The following is a 13,170-nucleotide window of genomic DNA, read 5'->3' as shown; positions in this document are numbered from 1 at the left end:
CATGCCTAACTCTTTACATCCTAAATTCTGTGTCAAGTACGCACAGTCCATCACTGTGGTTGCTGAGTCAGGTACAGAATCAGGGTAAGGCAATCCTTTCTTGACTAGAAGCTCTGGACACTGCTGGCCTCTACCAACGTAGAAACAAGAGACAGAGCATTTATTCCAAGCTCAGGTGTGCCTCATGCTGGCCTGTCTGCAGTATTGTGGCTTTGGAATGCCATTCCCAGCATTTAAAAACCAACAACCCTCCTCCACAAATTCCCTCTTCTAATTTGGGAATTTCAAGACTCCATGTGCCTTCCAGATCGGAACTGAGTTCAAAAGTCTTTAGAACTTGGCTCTGAGTGGAGTGGTTGTGTGGTTACCGTACAATTACACGGTCTGTTTGTGTTTACATCCATTTGGGGAAACATGAATATTAAATTGTTTGCGTATGGTGGATCAGCGTACAATTATGTTCAGTTTTATATTCAAGTTTATTCTGAAAAGTCTTCTAGAGTATTGAGAATACATTTTGTCCCTGTCCACGCTACAGTTCCCCCCCCCCCCCCCCCGTCTTGAAACGCTTTTCAGGGAATGATTGAACACTACAACAATACAGATGAAAATACGAATTTAGCCTGAATTGATGTAAAATGTCCCATTTTTCTCATGCTGGAGCTATTCTATACACCTGAATGACTGCAAGGGGAGAAGAAAGGTCAATTAAAGTTGCACCAGCTTCAGTTTCTTACTATTGTAACTGTTCCCTGCACACTCACAGAGAAGCATCTTGGTTCTCCTGTCTGCACCTTGGCTGCACTGTATGTACAGTTTGTGAAGACAGGAAGAATTTTCACCTGCATCCCTGGAGCACAAAATAGCTTCACAAGAAGGTGTTCCTATCACGACATAGTCAGTAGCATTACAAAACATTTCCAACAATTTTTCTTCCTCTCTTCTTTTTGTCTTGAGGATGGCTTACTATCCCACTGGAATCCAAGGACCCAGAAGTTCTTAGATGATTCATTGATCAGAGAATCTAGGGATTCCCCAGTGGCATAGCAACTTCCATAAAACTATTCTATCCACTGTATCAAAGGCTATACAATTCATGATTTAGTTGGGGATTGGTCCTGCTTTGAGCAGGGGGTTGGACTAGATGACCTCCTGAGGTCCCTTCCAACCCTGATATTATATGATTCATATAAAGCGGTGACTGCCATTTGACTGGCAGTTCTACAATGACATGGAGGGTTACTATTTGATGTATACATGATGTCTCCTGTCAGAACCTCGTCTGTTCTTGTCTTAACTTTGAATCTACCAATTTCTTTATTCTGTCTAGAATAATACGTGTAAATACCTTACTTGGGATAAACAGCAATTGAATTCCCCTCCAGATTTTACACTGACTGAGGTTTCTTTTCTTTGGTAGCTTCATTATATAACTGTTTTCCCATTTGTTTGGTATTTTTTCTTCTTCCCATATCTTTTGTAAGAGGCCTTTCAAAATATTTACTGTGTTCAAGTCATTGACTGTACTCTCTATTTCTGCTCTGCGGCTAGGACTTAATTTGACATCCAGATCTTCTCCTTCTTTTGTACCTGGGGGATTGGTCACTGACTTGCTATTTAGTAGTTGACTAATGTACTGTCTCCGTGTATTTAATTGTTCTGATTACTTTGTTTTTAAGTTGCCCTTATTGCCTTTAATTGGTTGGTTGGTATTGTTTTTCTTCCTGACAACTGTCTAGTGATGTTGCAGAGTGTTTTCATGTCATTTTGTGCTACAGTGATCTATGCATCCTCTGCCATTTTGAAAATAAAGTCTTGTTTGTCTTTCCTAACACTCTTTTTAGCCTCTCTTTCTTTATGGCATATTCCTCCTGGAGTCACTGTATCTGTGTTCTTGTTTTTGCTTGATTTAGTTTAATTTTCTGTCTTTCTTCTATTTTCTTCCATGTATCCTTATATAACCATTCATTGCGATGTTTATTCCTGAATCCCCAGTGCTTCTTCACATGTTTTAGTGAAAGTTTTCTTTACCTGTTTCCATTTGTGTCACCATCTCTCTTCTAGGTATATTTGAATTGAGTTGGATTGAGTTTGTTGAACTGAGCTGTGTGTGTGTATGTCTAAATTTCCTTAAGTTACAGATCATATTAATATGTTGCAGCAGTCCTTAGAACTATTATATTAACAGATTCGTAATTTAGTTTTATATAACTATAACTAACTAACTATATATATATAGTTATATATACTAAGTTACAAATCTGTTAATATGATAGTTCTAAGGACTGCTGCAACTTATTAAAATGATCTGTAACTTACGGAAATTTAGACATGTGCTTGGTGATTTGATTTTCTGTTGCTTTCCTACATGAGAATTCCCTCCAGCTGTCATTTAGAGATTATTTTTCTTCCGCTGCTGTAGTTTTTTTTACTGGAAAATTCAGAGGGGTATCTGCATGTGTAAGAGACTAAGCTGTTTGTTCATGCTTTCAATTATTTAGACAATTTTTGGCAAAATCATTTGCAGAGAGCTAATTGTTATATGGCAAATTCTAGTTCCCTGCCATTGATCTCAATATTATTCTTTATGTCTGGGATTTAACACAACTGTTGATTCAATGTGTATCTCAACATTGGAAAAATGTATTGGTAAAAATTAAAGGAGCTGTTGCAGTGAGGACATATGCACTTGGCCCTCTGTTGCCCTAGCATAGGATCTGTGCATATGAAACACTTCAACCATAAGTGAAACGTAAGTGGTGCATAAGCCTTTTGCAGATCCTGTGCACGTGCGTGAATTTCATCCACATATCATAATAACTTATGGACTATGGATAAGAAAGTGGGGTCGCCCATACACGTGTGCTGCAGGTATAGAGTGTTCTTGCAGAATAAGCACAATAATACTACAGTCTCTTCCGTGCAGCCATCTGTACAGAGCTGCATCATTAGCTGCCTGCACCTAGTTGTGAAATCTTCCCACTTAGTTTAGCCGGAAAGATACTCCTAGGTTACAGCACATAGTTGGGAAACTAGACACAGAAGACCGCAGAAGCACAATGATTGATTTGAGTTGGCTGCTCTGCTGAAAATAATTTTACTGTAGGATGCACGCTTTCGCATCCCGAACTCTCTGTTTATGCACATCTTGCTGTCTTTGAAAACCCAGCAGTCACAGTCGTTCCATTCAGGAGCACCCAAGTACAGTACAAAATGTACTCCTGGGATGCTTCCTGTTTGCTGTGTTACCACCCTGGGCATCAGTTATAGCTATTCGGAGGCCATTTGGAAGCTCTCAACTTGCAAATTCATAGCAACAAAATCCACGAACATTTCAAATGAAGCCATAAAGCTTCTCAGCAAGGGTTAGCAAACAAAATCTCCTTCAAGAGCCCTGCTCTGTCTCTCTTCTGGCCCATCCAAACCAAAGAATCCACACATACTTAGTGTAGGAGACTGTCCTTACAGAAGCAATAGGATAGCCAGGTTGTTTGGTCACAGAATAAAGGAAAGGGAAGGATACTCGCGTTCCCCTGGAAGGCAAGTCTCCAATTAATCTTTATCCTGAGCTACAGGGCAGAGGGGCTTGGTCACCTCTGCACAGGTAGGTATCCAATCTGGCGCCGCAGGGCAGTAGAGGCTGGTTGCTACACTGTTAAAGGTCAGGAAGTCATTTGCCACTCCCCACCCCCGCCCGAGTGTGATCTGGCTTCTTTTTTTATCTCCTTCCTCTGAAGCATCAGGGATGGCCATGGCTGGAGATGAGTCACTGGCTGGGGTGGGCCAGCACTCTGAAGTCTCACCAAGCATTCTCTGTCTCAGGAGCTTGGCTGGCTGGTTCTTGTTCACATGCTCAGATTCTAATTGGTCACCATATGTGGGATCGGGAAGGAATATTCCCCCAGGTCAGATTGGCAGGGACCTTGGGGGTTTTTCACCTTCCTCTGGAGCATGTGGGTGTGGATGACTTGCCAGGGTTATCCGGATATATCTCACTTAATTGGTTCCCTGACACTGCAGAAGCCTTGAGCATTGATGCATCTTGGTCCCTCCTATTCTTTGCCTGTGGCACATAATAGCTTAGTCTCCTGTGGGCTGTAATACTTTGATCTAATTTTGGTTGTTGGGTTTAGGGTCCAGGTGCTGGGTGGTGGAGGTGGCCTGTGATATACAGGAGGTCAGTCTAGATGATCTAGTGGTCCCTTCTGGCCTTAAACCCTATGACTCTATGATTCTAAGAGAGAGAAAGCAATATCCACTGAAACAATGTGTACAGGTTAAATCTGATGATCCAAACCTCAACTCTCTGAAATTCATGTTATCCTGAACTGGATTCTGTGTCCCAAATCTGATAGAAGACTAAACATTGAATTTTGTTCATCTGAAATGCCAATTACCCAGAGGTGTTACTAATGACTGGTTAGTGTTTGTATTAAATAGCACCAAGCACCCCCAACCAGGTTGGGGCCCCACTGTGGAAGCATTATACAGATGTCTACACATCAGCTGTCCCCTGAGGCATCTGGAGAATCTGAATCTATCTGTACCTTTTCTATAAAGCTTATCAGCCTGGTATTATTTTTTTGCATCTAGATCCAATATCATGTGTGCTGCTCTATTTCTTTTTCCTTTAGAAAAAGCAATTGTTGGGGAGAATCTCATTGGACGCTTTGTAGCACTGATTGAAAGTGGTGGCTTTGTGCTACACTTGGACTCCAAACGGTTCCCAGCCAATACATCCATTCATTTCCCCCGAGATGAAGATTTTGACCTATCTCCCAGTGTTCAGCTCGGATGCAGGAGTGGATTTCGAAGAAGTTCATCTCTTGGGAGAGCAATCCCAAATTCCCAAGGATGTGGTATGTTCCCTTTTGACTTTCCCTCCTTTGGTGCTGTGGCTACTGTGAGTCAGCACAAAGTTACAGTTGGAACATTAACAAGCAACTTTCATTGGCACACTTCTCCGGTGTCCGACTTTAGCTGTGGGTGGGATGTGTGAGGCACCAATATGAATTCAAGGCCCTCACTACTCCTGTGCTACTCTTGCTATCCCTAAAGTGCAGTTACACTCTGAAAAGTGACTCTCTGCAAAGGGCAGCATTAGATTCTGTGTCTGACCCTCAGACTTCATCTTAAATGTGCTCATTTTATAAATAAGAAGATCATGTTTTTGGAAGTTCAGCCTGGTATCTGAAAGTCAGGGGAGGCTCTTTCTGGCTTAATGCAGTTTGTAATGGATTTCTGGCTTGTGCACCACCACTAGTAATGAAGGCTCTGCTAAAATGTCTGGTGGTGATGCATGAACCAGAATAGAATCCAGCTCACTGAGCAGCTGCAGAGGTGCCAGCAGTCCTGGGATCTTGTATTCCTGGGCAAAGTCCCAGGCAGCTGGATGAGCCAGTACAAGACGCAGATGGAAGTTCTCTCAGCCCCGGCCAACACACAACCTAATTGCAGCTCTGCCCCCTTATTCCCCTGCTGTTAAGTTTCTGTATCTCCTTCTTTCCTGGACACTGACTCACGTTCCCCCTAGTTCCCCTTCCCTTAGTGACTTTGCTCCTTCTGTCATTTCCCCCCACTATTCCTGCATGCTCCAGCCCTCCAGAAACTCTGACCCCTCTCCACTCTCAATGGCCCGTTGAGCCCCAACTTCCCCAGGGCCCACATCTCCCAGCTGGACAGAAATTCCTCAGAACTACGGGGTAAGAGCAGGGACAGCTATCCTCTGGTACAGGAGCAGGAGATGGGGTTGGCCAATCTCCTGATGCAACGATACTCTTGGTGTGGCAAACTTCAGCATTGCCTTGCTAATTTTTGAAAACTGTACTGACCGTGAATAAATTCATATGAAGACAACCTGCCAGAATAAACTTACAGTGCTCTGTTTTCATTGGGAGAATTCCCCTATGGGTGGCATATTACAGGGGCAACAAAAACACTGAAAGCTGCTTGATGTCACTATGGTCAAACAATCTGACTGGTATAAACAGGGTGAAATTCACCCCAGTACAGAGAGCCTATGCACAGCTTAACTCCCACCAAAAGTCTGTTTTGAGGGCTGTGAGTGGTGCAAAGAGGTGAATTTCACCCAGAAGGAGCACATCTGCAGAGTGAGATGGTGCCATTCTGCCACAATCCTTTGTCAAACCCCAGACACCCTTTGTTTGCTTTCCTGGAGCCTGAAGGGAGTTCACTGTTATGTCCAAGAGCAGAGAATAAAAACAGTTATGCCCTGGCTTTACCACACCAGATAATACCGACAACATCTTTAGTTAGTTTCAGTCCCATATTGCTCCGTTTAATGTTCTTTATTAAAAAAAAATCGCAATGCCTTACAATGCCAGCTAAGTAGCTGGCCTGAAAACACAAGTTGGAGATTTTATTTTTAAAATTCTGAACATGCTGCAGCCCTCTGATGCTTTTTATATCTTAAAGAGGAGAAAAAAACCAACAATAACCATAAGTAACCAGATGATAAGGAGTGACGCTCCTACCTTGCTGTCAGTGGGAATACTGGCAAAACATTTCTTTTTCTTTGTTGTTTTAAAAGTTATATGAATTTTAGTGCTGGTGAAAGGTTCTGGGTTGAAAGCCCTGGTGTCTGGTCTACACTATAAAGTTGTAAAGCTTTCACTACAGGATAGTTAAAGCAGTACAACCCCTCTTATGGTGGCTATAGTTGTACTGGTATAAAGATGCTGTTATACCTATTCATGTATGGGAAGAGGAATAAGCTATCCTGATGTAACTGCATCTACCTTAGGGGTTATACCAGTATGACTATTTTAATAAAAAAAAATTCACGCCCCTAACCAAAGTAGTTATACTGGTACAAAAACTGTGGGTTTGTCTTCACTAGGAGAAAATGTGTTCCTAACTCATGTCAGCTAACATGTGGTCACCTAAAATCTATGGGGAAGCCTAGGATCTTATTAAAGGGGAAAAGGCAAAATGCCACATTTATTGTGAATGCAGAAAGAATCATAGTAAGCAATTATAGTTATAGCTATAACATTCCATTCAATTTCATATTTATTCACACATTCATTCATACATACACACAGGTTCTGCAAAGTTGTTTTCATAGTTACTAGCCTTAGAGTTGCTCATGCCAAGCCACTGGCCAGGTGGCTTGGACATGAGGAGGGAGCAGGGCCTTGTCAGATGCTCATCTGTTGCTCCTGGAAGTTGGTTTGCAGAATCAGACCCCAAAGTTCTCACTTTCTAGAGTCCATTTTTATAGGAATTTCTCCCTATGCCAGTCTATGGGAATTACTTCATCATGCTGTTGCTGAATCATTCAGCAGATGGCACATTCCTGATAGCTCCGTGCTGCTAGATGTTATCTTGTTCTTTGGTTCTTCCATCCTTGAGGCTGTTGGGTGGATTCCAGTCTGCCCCCCGGGGGTCCTCTGGTTGTTTCCACTTGACGCCTTCTTCAGCCAATGGACACTGGATTCTTAGGCTGACACCTCCCTGATCATTCAGTTATTATCCACACCAAGCACTCATCCATATACATCCTCTATCTCTATTTTAATCACAATTGTTAACAAAGCGAGATAAATACAACAAAAGGGTGGGGAGTCTCTGGGTGCTGTTTCTGTTGTTACAAAGTATCGCTTTGAGTCTCTCTCTGTGTGAGTAGCTGTTACAAAGTATTGCTTTGAGAACAGACTCAGTTTTAGGACCTACTAACACAATTAGCAGCTTGCAAGTTTCACACAGAGAGGGAGAGAAACAATAAAAATAAGAGACCAAGAGACGTCTTAATTAGCCATACCCTGGAATTTAAACTATGGGGAATCAAACTCTTTTGTGATTTTAATACAGAACTTCTTTAATATGATCCAACACTGGAAGTTGCTACAATCTTTTAGTCATGGGTGTCAATTTTATTCTGGGGGAATGTAATCAAAATATTTGGACAGCCTGGACTGTACATCTCCTGGGTTTCAGAAGTCTGAGTTTTGCTCAGCTCAGCATTCTGCAAGGGACTGACAGACCACCAAGCCAACTTAACTTGGTGTTAAGGTAATTTTTTGCCGTTGAATTTAATGGAATTCAGTGCACAGAGCAGGAGGACTTTTAAATGTAGTGGACCTTTTATACCTATCATTTATAAATACTACAGAAAGTGAAGATCAGGAATATGTGTTAGCTGTAGCATTAAAAGTACAATTAATTTTGATGGCTCCTGTTTTGTATTGTGGTGATTCTACCAAACTTGAGAAATGGTCAACTGCCTTTATAAAAGAATGTCTTAATGGGCTTATGAAAGAACTGTTGAGTGGGGCAAAATGCTTCATGGTCCAGCTTTTATAGGGATTTTATTTTCTAGTTCTTAGTCTAGAAATGCAGCTGTGCCATTACTTGGTGAAGCCAGTAGGTCATGGCCTAGGAGTCTCTAAACACAGATTTTAGCAGGTAGAAACTCCTGAGTTCTTATCCTGATTCTGCTATTGTATGTTGTTTATGGTTACTAACTATTAAGCATCACAGATATGCCTTATGGCAAGTCATTTATCCTCTCTGGCTTAGTTTCCCCATACGTAAAATGGGGATGATGATAATATTAGTAACTTATTACTTAGGAGTCTTTGTAAAGTGCTGTGAAGATGAAAAAAACTCCATCTGAGACCGATTCTTCAGTCAAAACCTCAATAGATTTACCTTTACATGCAAAATATAATTAGCAGTGAAAGCCATTTTCCTTGCTCTTTTCTCTCTTTCCTGGTCCAGTTGGTTGTTGAGCTACAAAATATTTTCTCAGGTCCTGAGCTTATTTATTTAATTAGTTGTTTTATTTCTCTTGTTCCATTACATTTTCCCCTTGCTACAGGGCAGTTTGAATAGCTCTTGATGGCAGTGAGCCATTCTGAAGGTCTCACGAATTTGTTGTGCTCAGTGTATTCCTTCTGAGACATGCACTGCATATTAATCTTCCTTTTCATCTCCATTACATTTTCCTTCCTGTCATCTGGACAAAGAATGTAGGCCATACTTACAGGATAGAGGACTGTATCCTCGGAAGCAATGACTCTGAAGAAGATTTGGGGGTGGTGGTGAATAATCAGCTGAACAAGAGGTCCAAGTGTGACGCTTTAGCCAAAAGAGCTATTGTGTTCCAGGTATATATAAACACAAGAATCTCAAGTGGGAGTAGAGAGATTATTTTGGCCTATATTTGGCACTAGTGTGACCGCTGCTGGAATACTATGTCCAGTTCTGGTTCCACAATTCAAGAAGGATGTTGATAAATTGGAGAGAGTTCCGAGAATGAGCAACAAGAATGATTGATTAAAGAATTAGAAAAGATGCCTTATAATGGTAGATTCAAAGAGTTCAATCTATTTAGCTTAACAAAGAAAGAGGTGACTTGATTAAAGTCTGTAAGTATCTAGATGGGGAACAAATGTTTTATAATGGGATCTTCAGTCTAGCAGAGAAAGGTATAACATGATACAGTGGCTAGAAGTTGAAGCTGGACAAATTCAGACTCAAAATAAGGAGTAAATTTTTCACGGTGTGAGTAAATAACCATTGGAACAAGTGTCATGGTAGATTCTCCATCGTGACCATTTTAAAATCAAGATTGGATATTTTTCTAAAAGGCATGTCTAGGGATTATTTTGGGGAAATTCTGTGGTGAGTATTCAGAAGGTCAGACTGGATAATCACAATGGTCCTTTCTGACCTTGGATTCCATGAATTTGTTGCTTCAGGTTTGCATGTATTGGAGGTCTATAACAGCATTTTTTTCTGGCTGGCAGATAGATGTTTCTTTTTTCGTGTTTGCCATGTCTTAGTTTACTCTTATCTGCATTATCATTACATTGACTAATCCTAATCTATAGAGTATTTTGTGGATATAGTTCTATGTCAATTTGAGGTGATCAGTTGTTGTTCATAATTGAACCTTGATGAGTGTGGCAACAGAAATCTCATGCTTGTCTAAGGTGTTAGTGGAAAAATTAATTTTAAATACAGGCAACTAGTGGCTTTGTGAGCTTGGAAAAGCTTTTAACTTCAGGAGGACAATCTGAGGCCTTTCATGACACCATTTTATCAGTCACTTTTGTGTTTGGTGGTGATATGAATTCATGCTAGTTCCCTTTTCCATTTAGAATTTTCTGTAATTTGTATTAAAATTGTTTCAAACAGAGATCAGTCTGAATCAAAAAGCTGCTAGGTTCACAACTGAATTAGCAGTTCAACCCTTTCTCTCTGATAGGCTCTACCCAAACACTGGTATCCCCAGACTTTGGGGTATCTTTGAGATGCCTATCTCCATGAGATCGAAGCACCAGACAACAATTAGTGGAAGCATTTAGCATATCCTAAAGGATCAAAGAAAAGGAGTACTTGTGGCACCTTAGAGACTAACAAATTTATTTGAGCATAAGCTTTCTTGAGCTACAGCTCACTTCATCGGATGCATATATTGGAAAATACAGTGGGGAGATTTATATACACAGAGAACATGAAACAATGGGTGAGAGTGATCAGGTAAGGTGAGCTATTACCAGCAGGAGAGCGGGGGGGAAAAAGCCTTTTGTAGTGATAATCAAGGTGGGCCATTTCCAGCAGTTGACAAGAACCTCTGAGGAACGGTGGGGGGGGGGAGGGGGGGATAAACATGGGGAAATAGTTTTACTTTGTGTAATGACCAATCCACTCCCAGTCTTTATTCAAGCCCAAGTTAATTGTATCCAGTTTGCAAATTAATTCCAATTCAGCAGTCTCTCGTTGGAGTCTGTTTTTGAAGTTTGTTGAAGAAGTGCCACTTTTAGGTCTGTAATCGAGTGACCAAAGAGATTGAAGTGCTCTCCGACTGGTTTTTGAATGTTGCTATGGGTACCCGCATGGCCCCACAGTATGCCAACATTTTTATGGCTGACTTAGAACAACGCTTCCTCAGCTCTCGTCCCCTAATGCCCCTACTCTACTTGTGCTACATTGATGACATCTTCATCATCTGGACCTATGGAAAAGAAGCCCTTGAGGAATTCCACCATGATTTCAGCAATTTCCATCCTACCATCAACCTCAGCCTGGACCAGTCCAAGCAAGACATCCACTTCCTGGACACTACGGTGCTAATAAGCGATGGTCACATAAACACCACCCTATACCGGAAACCTACTGACCGCTATGCCTACCTACATGCCTCCAGCTTTCATCCAGACCACACCACACGATCCATTGTCTACAGCCAAGTTCTACTGTACAACCGCATTTGCTCCAACCCCTCAGACAGAGACAAACACCTACAAGATCTCTATCAAGCGTTCTTACAACTACAATACCCACCTGCTGAAGTGAAGAAACAGATGGACAGAGCCAGAAGAGTATCCAGAAGTTACCTATTACAGGACAGGCCCAACAAAGAAAATAACAGAACACCACTAGCCATCACCTTCAGCCCCCAACTAAAACCTCTCCAACGCGTCATCAAGGATCTACAACCTATCCTGAAGGATGACCCATCACTGTCACAGATCTTGGGAGACAGGCTAGTCCTTGCTTACAGACAGCCCCCCTACCTGAAGCAAATACTCACCAGCAACCACACAACAGAACCACTAACCCAGGAACCTATCCTTGCAACAAAGCCCGTTGCCAACTGTGTCCACATATCTATTCAGGGGACACCATCATAGGGCCTAATCACATCAGTCACACTATCAGAGGCTCATTCACCTGCACATCTACCAATGTGATATATGCCATTATGTGCCAGCAATGCCCCTCTGCCAGGTACATTGGCCAAACTGGACAGTCTCTGCGTAAAAGAATAAATGGACACAAATCAGACGTCAAGAATTATAATATTCAAAAACCAGTCGGAGAACACTTCAATCTCTTTGGTCACTCGAGTACACCTAAAAGTGGCAATTCTTCAACAAAAAAACTTCAAAAACAGACTCCAAGGAGAGACTGCTGAATTGGAATTAATTTGCAAACTGGATACAATTAACTTAGGCTTGAATAAAGACTGGGAGTGGATTGGTCATTACACAAAGTAAAACTATTTCCCCATATTTATTCCTCCCCCCCCCCCCACTGTTCCTCACCCGTTCTTGTCAACTGTTGGAAATGGCCTACCTCGATTATCACTACAAAAAGTTGTCCTCCCCGCTCTCCTGCTGGTAATAGCTCACCTTAAGTGATCACTCTTGTTACAGTGTGTATGGTAATATCCATTGTTTCTGTTCTCTATGTATATAAATCTCCTCACTGTATTTTCCACTGAATGCATCTGATGAAGTGAGCTGTAGCTCACGAAAGCTTATGCTCAAATAAATTTGTTAGTCTCTAAGGTGCCACAAGTACTCCTTTTCTTTTTGCGAATACAGACTAACACGGCTGCTACTCTGAAACCTGAATCTAGATAGAACAGCACCAAGTTTCAAACTCATATATGGAAGTTTTAGATCCAAGGTTTTGGTTTCTCCCATTTTAGGGGTATAAAGATTGAGTCCAGAGCTGTAGTTTAGATCTGGGGTTTCGTTCAGGCTTTCCTCTTGCCTGGTTAACATGTATAGATTTTAAGCTAGAAAGAGACTATTATGATTGTCTAGTTTGACCTGAATAACACAGGCCACAGAACTGCACCTATTAATTGCTTCATTGAGCATAATTTGTGGTTGAACTAGGGCATATCTTTTAGAAAGACATCCAGGCTTGACAGCTTTATTTTTGCTTTAACCTTTCATCTTTTTTCCTTGCTGTTCACTTTTTGCTTCTCTTAAGAGTATAAACGAGACATAAATCTACTCTGCCTGTTTACATACATGTGATATCAGGCACATACAACTTTCACTCTGTGACTCTACAACAAGAAACAGAGGAGAGAGTTCTAAAAAGTTTTTCTCCTTTTAATACTTTAAATGGTTTAACTCATCTCTCTGTCATCCTCTGCATTCTGCCCCCCAATGGCTTGCAGATTCTTTATTTCATCTGTAAGTAAAAAAAATAGTTTCTTCCCTTCAGGTTCTTTTTTATTTGTATGATCCCTTCTACATACATTGGAAAACCTCTTTAACAAATGTAACAAATAGGCTGGTGTTCTGAACATACGTGAGAGATGAGTGTCCTGTCTCTTCCAGGATTTTGTTCTTCCTTAATTGATTTTAGATATGTGTCGTGCCTGATTTGCCTGGTTTG

General features: G+C 41.3%; 1 protein-coding gene across 1 annotated transcript in view; it reads left to right on the top strand.

The window, feature by feature from the left end:
- The window catches only part of TG (thyroglobulin), a 208,697-nt gene that overhangs the window by 42,722 nt on the left and 152,805 nt on the right, over positions 1-13,170 (top strand). Inside the window, exon 20 of the mRNA XM_048841675.2 lies at positions 4,635-4,859. Coding sequence (XP_048697632.2) covers positions 4,635-4,859 — 225 coding nt within the window. The remainder of the gene's footprint in view (positions 1-4,634; positions 4,860-13,170) is intronic.

This window comes from Caretta caretta, chromosome 2, assembly GCF_965140235.1.
Source record: "Caretta caretta isolate rCarCar2 chromosome 2, rCarCar1.hap1, whole genome shotgun sequence".
Taxonomy (NCBI): Eukaryota; Metazoa; Chordata; order Testudines; family Cheloniidae; genus Caretta; species Caretta caretta.
Note: the sequence above shows the minus strand (reverse complement) of the source record. Positions and strands in the feature narration are given on the sequence as shown.